The 7,961-nt window shown below is 46.0% G+C and overlaps 1 protein-coding gene across 1 annotated transcript; it reads right to left on the bottom strand.

The window, feature by feature from the left end:
- Positions 1 to 276: 276 nt before the first annotated feature.
- On the bottom strand, positions 277 to 2,112 carry LOC138645520 (E3 ubiquitin/ISG15 ligase TRIM25-like). The gene has a single exon (XM_069734908.1). It carries the CDS (start codon positions 2,100 to 2,102, stop codon positions 537 to 539), a length of 1,566 nt encoding a protein of 521 aa, XP_069591009.1. The 5' UTR covers positions 2,103 to 2,112; the 3' UTR covers positions 277 to 536.
- Positions 2,113 to 7,961: the final 5,849 nt, after the last annotated feature.

Below are 7,961 nucleotides of genomic sequence, written 5' to 3'. Positions count from 1 at the left end.
ACAAAATGGAGTCACGCCAATCTCTGTTAGTATGCCCGTCCAAGATGGCGGCGGCTCCCTCATCACATGTCCCCTCCCTGTTTACCCTGCACAGGGCACTCCTGACCCCCGATGTGCCCCCCATACACTGCCGCTGTACTGCAGCTCCTGCATCGGGGGAGTCCAGAGCTCCGATGTGCAGGAGGCTGAACTAATGCTGCAGCCCCTTTATTCTCAGGATCGGTGGGGGTCCCGGGAGTCAGAGAGTACTGACATATCCCCGCTATATACCAGCACTTTATCAGAGAGGATTAACCCTTTATTGGATAACAATTATCAGTCTCAGGACAATTCACACATTAATATTTACATTCTGCTCAATCATTGATTCTGCATCTGATCTACAGGAAAAAGGAAAAAACAATAGGAACAATCCACCCATGACTCCGCCATATACACTGTATTATTAGAGGGTCCTGCTGATAACTCGCTATATAAAGATGTGTCCATGTGACAAGGAATAATGGAATTATAATGTGACGAGGACGACATCGGCCTCAGCTTCTTATTGTAACAGAGGCTTCATCAAATACATAGAAGATAACATGTAGGGGTTCAGTGAAGGAGGCGGAGAAGGTGTGTAAGTGTCTGATGGGGTCACACAGCTCATAGAAGGACAGACGCCCAGCCTCATAGTCTAAGAAGACTCCAAGTGTTGGACATGTTGGCTTTACACTGAGGGCTAATCTGACTGAGTTGTGCCATACTTTATATTCCTCATCATACATAAACAAATTCCAAGATTTATCATTATATTCAATATCAGACTCTTCTCCTTCTCTTTCTATACTGGGATAGGACAATCCAACACTACATTCTCCAATCTGGTTCCATTCTACCTTCCAGTAATGTCGTCCTGAGGAGAGGCCACATCTGCTTAACACCTGGGGGTAATCCACAAATCTTCCTGGTGATTCTGGTTTCTCCTGCTTTTCTTCTGATTTTGTTGCGGTCTTCAGATCTTCTGATATCTTCACACATCTATGAGCAGTGTCCACATCCAGCAATATGTCTGGGACATGGACCCCGAGCTCTGATGTTACATTGGTGACAATATCCCTCATAGATCGGTGTAAGGTCAGTGAGATCAGAACCTCATCCAGATCCTCCTCAGAACTGACCTCTCCACCATCTCCTCCTGTGTCCTCTTCACCTCCAGGACTACATACTGTAATGTCACATTCTTGTAAGAGTCTTATTGGGTTGGCAACACGACACATCTCCTCTACGTGATGTATCTTCCTGGACAGCTTGCCCTCCTGTATTTCCAGCTTCTTGATCAGATCAGATATCTGGGACACAATCTTCTCCTCCTGTCTGGAGACCTCGCTCAGCGCTTTCTTTTCTGCCATTTCCAGTTGCTTCTTAATGTCCATAAATATCTTACTGATGTTCTGCCTCTTATCGGAGGCTTTCTCCTGGATCTTCCTCTTATGATCCTGCAGATTTTGGACTCTTGTCTCAATTTCTGATTTTTGGGGATTCATTTCATCCAAATATTTTCTCAGTTTCTTCTTTTTATTCTCAAAAGCTTCATGTAGAAGTTCCACCTGGTATCCTCGGTGTTCACCAACCAAACAAGACACACACAGACAAGCCGCGTCCTGCGGGCAGTAATACTCCAGAACCTTCTTGTGGAGGGAACATTTTTTGTAACCAAAAGAGCCGGTGGGTTCTGTTAATATATGATCCACTGTCTTATTGTGGGCTTTCAGGTGGTCATCACATAGAGAGTTCTCGCACTGTAGACAGGATTTCACAGCCGGTACAGGAGACTTTATACAGTAAGTACAGAAGATTCTGGTGTCCTCCATATCAGGCTGAGTAGATGAGAAATGCTCCACTATGTTCCTCAGCTTCCGGTTCTTCTCCAGGGCCGGACGCTCCGGATATTCTGCTCTGCAGTCAGGACAGGAATACCCTCCAGCCGCCTCCTGTGCATCCAGCACACTCACAATACACGAGCGGCAGAAGTTGTGTCCACATCTCAGGGATACGGGATCTGTATAGAGGCTCAGGCAGATGGAGCAGTTCAGCTCGTCCCTCAGCTCCGCAGACGCCATTGTAGTGGGAAAGAGCAGGAACCAAAGTGAAAGAGTTTATTTACATAAGAAGGGTGTGGAGTCTGTTCAGGATAATTAACCCCTACAGCTCCATGGTTGTGATCACTGCTGATTCACATGAGGAAGAAAGCACTTAGGCTAGTTTCACACATCCGTCTTTGGCCATCAGGCATAATCCGGCGGCGCGCCAGAACAACAGATCCGGTGACATTAGTGAATGCCGGAAACAACATAAATGCCGGAGAAAACTAGACGAAACGTAAGGTCATCTGGCGCTAATACAAGTCTATAGGGATAAAACGGATCTGGTGTCAACTTTTTCCGCATCCAGTTTTTTCAAGATTTGCCGGATTGAGCCTGACGGCGAAAGACGGATGTGTGAAAGTAGCCTTACTGATCAGCCATGAGGATCTGGTGTAGGATTGGGAGTTATAGTGACTCCACCTGATCATCAAGAGAATCCACCACCAGTTCAAGGAAGGAGAAGGAAGCAGAGGACTCATAAAACTTTAGTGCATCATAAGAAGAGACCTTTGGAAATCTTGATTTGGGTGAAATAAAATTCATCTCCACCTCTTCCTATCAGGCTGAGATATAGGCCGGGGTCACACTTGTGAATTCAACGAGAGAAACTCGTGCATCAAGTCTTGGCGCTGCCGCCGGCACACGGGACCAGAGCGTTCAGCTGCATAGAAATACATGTATCCGCACGCTCCGGTACCGGGTGCCGGCGGCAGTGCCAGGATATGATTCGCGAGTTTCTCGAATTGAACTCACAAGTGTGACCCCGGCCGTACAGTTGGAGTCCGGCAGACGCCGCCGTATGTGGCTGATGAAGGACTCATCATTAGGTCTCATTCAGACATCGATGAAATGTTGGACCGTTGTTCATCAGTGGTTTTGTTCTGATTTTCATCAGTGTTAGATCAGTTTTTGCCATCAGTGTTTTATTAGTAATTTCCTTAGATAATTGCAAAACTTCTCCTCTCTATTAGTCCACGTTCACACGTTCAGTATTTGATCAGTTTTTTACCTCAGTATTTTGTAAACCAAAACCAGGAGTGGAGCTTACAAATAAAAACTACACTTGGAATATTGACACCAGTCCTGTGTGAGGAGACGCTCCTGGTTTTGGCCTAGAAATACTGATGTGTGAACGAGGCCTTAGTGGCGCTGATGCCGTCCGTGTGCTGGGTGTGATTTTCTCAGACCCATAGACCTGATCTGTGACTTGTATCAGCAACGGACATGTTGCCGTGACCTTTTGCTGAACGCTCGGCCCAGAAACACCAGGGACATGTGAACATCCCCGTAGATCATGTACCTGGTACAGTCCGTCTGTGAACACCACGTCCATGAATAACCCGTGTGTGAACGAGGCCTCACACATCAGCGCAGTGTTATTCTCCAGCACAGGTTGAGTATATAGTGATTCCCCTGGAACGTGGCCGTCTTCCTCCTGACATTGTGTCCGGGCTCCTCACTCCTTCTCTGACCCCATGGTGGAATCTCTCCCCTGGAGTAAACCCCTCGGTGACTACAGGGAGCGTCCACCGACAAGTGTGAACTAACCCCACAGATGACGACGGCGCCTTTCTCCGGCCCGGTCCTCATGGAGAGCGTCACTTCTCCTGTAGATCTCTTCTGTCAGATGGAGTCACTGCTCAGTAATGGGCGACGTCCCCTGTGATCTCCATGTGGTGATAGAAGCGCTGAGATTAACACACAAAATGCCAAAATGAAGAAAATACAGAAATGCTGCGATTCTTCCTCTGCAGGATCCGCACCAAACTGCACAATAACAATCTGCTCTGAATATTACATTGTTGCTGCGTTTTTTATGCATTTTTTCTTCTTTTGATCGTCTTTGGTGCAGATGTGAAGACGAGTTTTTAATTAGTTTTTTTTAAAACTGCAAAAAAAACTACAACTGCGATTTTTGTGTGGTTTTTTTCAGGCTCCTACTTAAGAATAAAAGCCCCAAGACCCCAGAGTTCAGCAGCGTCTTCAGACCACAGCGGGCCGGAGTTATATGAAATTACATCCAGTTTGTTTGGACTGTTAAAAGCAGCAGATTTTCTGCACAAAAAAAGTAGCAGAAAAAACCGCAGCATTTACACCAAGTGTGAACACGGCCGAACTGTGCAAACAAAATGGATGTGAATTCATGAGAACTGCTGCCCTCTGTGTCTAAGGGTAGTCTCACATGTCAGTGTCTCCGGTACGTGAGGTGACAGTTTCCTCACGTACTGGAGACACTGACACACGTTGACACATAAAATTCGCTGCATCTGTTCAGATGTCAGTGATTTTTTGTGGACCGTGTCTCCGTGTTTGGCCGTGTGCTCACCCGGCTCGTTCCCTGGCCGCGGCTTCTCCTATATGCGGTCACGTGGGGCCGCTCATTTACAGTAATGAATATGCGGCTCCACCCCTATGAGAGGTGGAGCCGCTTATTCATGACTGTAATCGGCGGCCCCACGTGACCGCTCATACAGTAGAAGGTGCGGCCAGGACAGGAAGCAGCGCCAGCCAGCGAGGGAGCCGGGTGAGTATTTTAAGAACAGCGGGCGAGTGCACAGGGGGTGGGCACATAGATCTTTATTTTGAACACGATTATTCATATCTTCTCTACAGCAAACGCTGCTACAGAGAAGATATGAATCGCGGCTTCAGCACCAGTGGGGGGGACAGCGCTTACTGTAGCGCTGTCTCCTGCACGGCACACGGACTGCACACGGACAACGTCCGTGTGCGGTACGTGTTTTACACGGATCCATTGACTTCAATGGCTCCGTGTAATCCGTGCGCTCCCACGAACACTGACATGTCTCCGTGTTTGGCACACGGAGACACGGTCCGCAAAAAATCAATGACATCTGAACAGATGCATTGATTTTAATGTGTCTACGTGTGTCAGTGGCTCCGGTACGTGAGGAAACTGTCACCTCCGGAAACCGGCCTAATGACGCTGCTGAACTCTGCATTTTTTTAATCTGTGAAGCCTGAAAAATGCAAGAAAAAAATGCAGTTACCCTTTTAAATGCAGAATCTTTTCTATTATATAAAGAACGCAGCTTCAAATCTGCATAAAAAATGCATCAAACAGATGGAAAAGACATAAAAAATGCAGCATAAATATAATAATCGAGATAGTTATTGTATCATGAGGTGCGGATCCTGCAGAAAACACGCAGCATTTACACTGTGTGAACACGACCTCAACGTTATATTATTATTATAAATTTGAGTTTAATTAGGAAATCAATTCTACCATTTTTTGACACCATTTACCAATCACCGTAAATAATCTGATCGCTGTGTTGTGCTGATTGTTACGATTACAAGGACACTAAATATGTCTGTTATTTGCTGATTTGTGATGTTTATTTTTTAAAAAGCGCAGGAAAAAGTCATTATTGTAAAAGTTCTTCATTAATTTTAGTAATTTGAAAGGAAGAAATAAAATCTGACTTTGTTATTTTACACCTAGAATACATTGAGATACATCCATAGAAATGCACTGATATATAGAGATGTAGCTCTATGGCCCTGTACAATCTGCCTGTAATGAAGAAGAAGACCAGTCACATTGAAGGAGAAAACATTATGTGCTTGGCATTGCAGGCAGCGGAGCACATAGAAATCACCGGGCACAATGTCAATGTTCAAATTGGGCCCCCCACATTCATTGTTTGGTCTCCTCATTTATGAAAGTTGGACATTGTTGAATGGAACAAAAACCTTCGGAGGGTATGTGTCCACGTTCAGGATTGCATCAGGATTTGGTCAGGATTTTATGCAGGTAAAATCCTGACCAAATCTGCACCTGAGGTCACCTGCGTTGTTCTTGCTTTGTTCTTGCGTTGTTTCAGCAATGCAAGGACATGCTGCGCTCTGAAACATGTCTGTTTCCGCGGGTCTGCCACATGCGTCTTTTAATGCATAGTGGAGATGGGATTTCATGACATCCCCTCCACTATGCTGTAACATCTGGACGCTGCGTTTTTAACGCTGCGGCTCAACGCAGCGTTTCCTGAACGTGGAAACATACCCTAAGACTGTGTCATAAATCCCCTGGAAATATTCTCGTCCTTACTCCTGTTCTATGGAGAAAACATTGTCTGCAGTGGACATTACGACTTATGTCGGCGGCTGCAGAAATAAGGCAAATGGCTGCAGGTCCTTCTGACCCTCGCTAAACCTACAGAGAGATCCTGGACTGATGAGCGATAGGTGAACTCTATCACTGTGAAATCTTTACTCCATCATATGTGGAAGACGTCTCAGGGACGAGTGCGCCATTTAGTCTCTGGATCTTTCGGTGCAGACGCAGAACTTTATTGTTTGGGTTCACCAATCTCTAATCAGGACGATGTACCCTAAACTAATGGCAGATATGTAAAGGGGCTTTAATGTTGATGAAATCTTGACCTTTATTGTAGAAATCCATTTTGCTGATGTAGAGAAATCCCAAGTTGAACTGAATGCTAATGAGCTGCACGTGCAGTGGGGTTGGAGGTTGCACTTGCAGCTTTCCTGTCTCTCGCTTTTCCCCACCTGCTGCCTCTTGTCTCTGACTGACAGGAGAGCGCACATTGTACATGATACCAGGGACGTACTACCTGTAATATGGAGAACCACTAGAGGGCGCACATTGTACATGATACCAGGGACATACTACTTATAATATGGAGAACCACTAGAGGGCGCACATTGTACATGATACCAGGGACGTACTACCTGTAATATGGAGAACCACTAGAGGGCGCACATTGTACATGATACCAGGGACGTACTACCTGTAATATGGAGAACCACTAGAGGGCGCACATTGTACATGATACCAGGGACGTACTACCTGTAATATGAAGAACTACGAGAGGGCGCACACTGTACATGACACCAGGGACGTACTACCTGTAATATGGAGAACCACTAGAGGGAGCACATTGTACATGATACCAGGGACGTACTACCTGTAATATGGAGAACCACTAGAGGGCGCACATTGTACATGATACCAGGGACGTACTACCTGTAATATGGAGAACCACTAGAGGGCGCACATTGTACATGATACCAGGGACATACTACCTGTAATATGGAGAACCACTAGAGGGCGCACATTGTACATGATACCAGGGACATACTACCTGTAATATGGAGAACCACTAGAGGGTGCACATTGTACATGATACCAGGGACATACTACCTGTAATATCGAGAACCACTAGAGGGTGCACATTGTACATGATACCAGGGACGTACTACCTGTAATATCGAGAACCACTAGAGGGTGCACATTGTACATGATACCAGGGACGTACTACCTGTAATATGGAGAACCACTAGAGGGCGCACATTGTACATGATACCAGGGACGTACTACCTGTAATATGGAGAACCACTAGAGGGAGCACATTGTACATGATACCAGGGACGTACTACCTGTAATATGGAGAACCACTAGAGGGAGCACATTGTACATGATACCAGGGACGTACTACCTGTAATATGGAGAACCACTAGAGGGTGCACATTGTACATGATACCAGGGACGTACTACCTGTAATATGGAGAACCACTAGAGGGAGCACATTGTACATGATACCAGGGACGTACTACCTGTAATATGGAGAACCACTGGAGGGAGCACATTGTACATGATACCAGGGACGTACTACCTGTAATATGGAGAACCACTAGAGGGCGCACATTGTACATGATACCAGGGACGTACTACCTGTAATATGGAGAACCACTAGAGGGAGCACATTGTACATGATACCAGGGACGTACTACCTGTAATATGGAGAACCACTAGAGGGCGCACATTGACGTAATACCAGGGACATA

Source organism: Ranitomeya imitator, chromosome 7, assembly GCF_032444005.1.
Source record: "Ranitomeya imitator isolate aRanImi1 chromosome 7, aRanImi1.pri, whole genome shotgun sequence".
NCBI classification, from domain to species: Eukaryota; Metazoa; Chordata; class Amphibia; order Anura; family Dendrobatidae; genus Ranitomeya; species Ranitomeya imitator.
The sequence above is the reverse complement of the archived record's forward strand: the minus strand, read 5'-3'. Positions and strand labels throughout refer to the sequence as shown.

What these genes read in the sequence shown, in the direction of transcription:
- LOC138645520 (XM_069734908.1), bottom strand. Translation starts at nt 2,102, where the DNA reads ATGGCGTCTGCGGAGCTGAGGGACGAGCTGAACTGCTCCATCTGCCTG.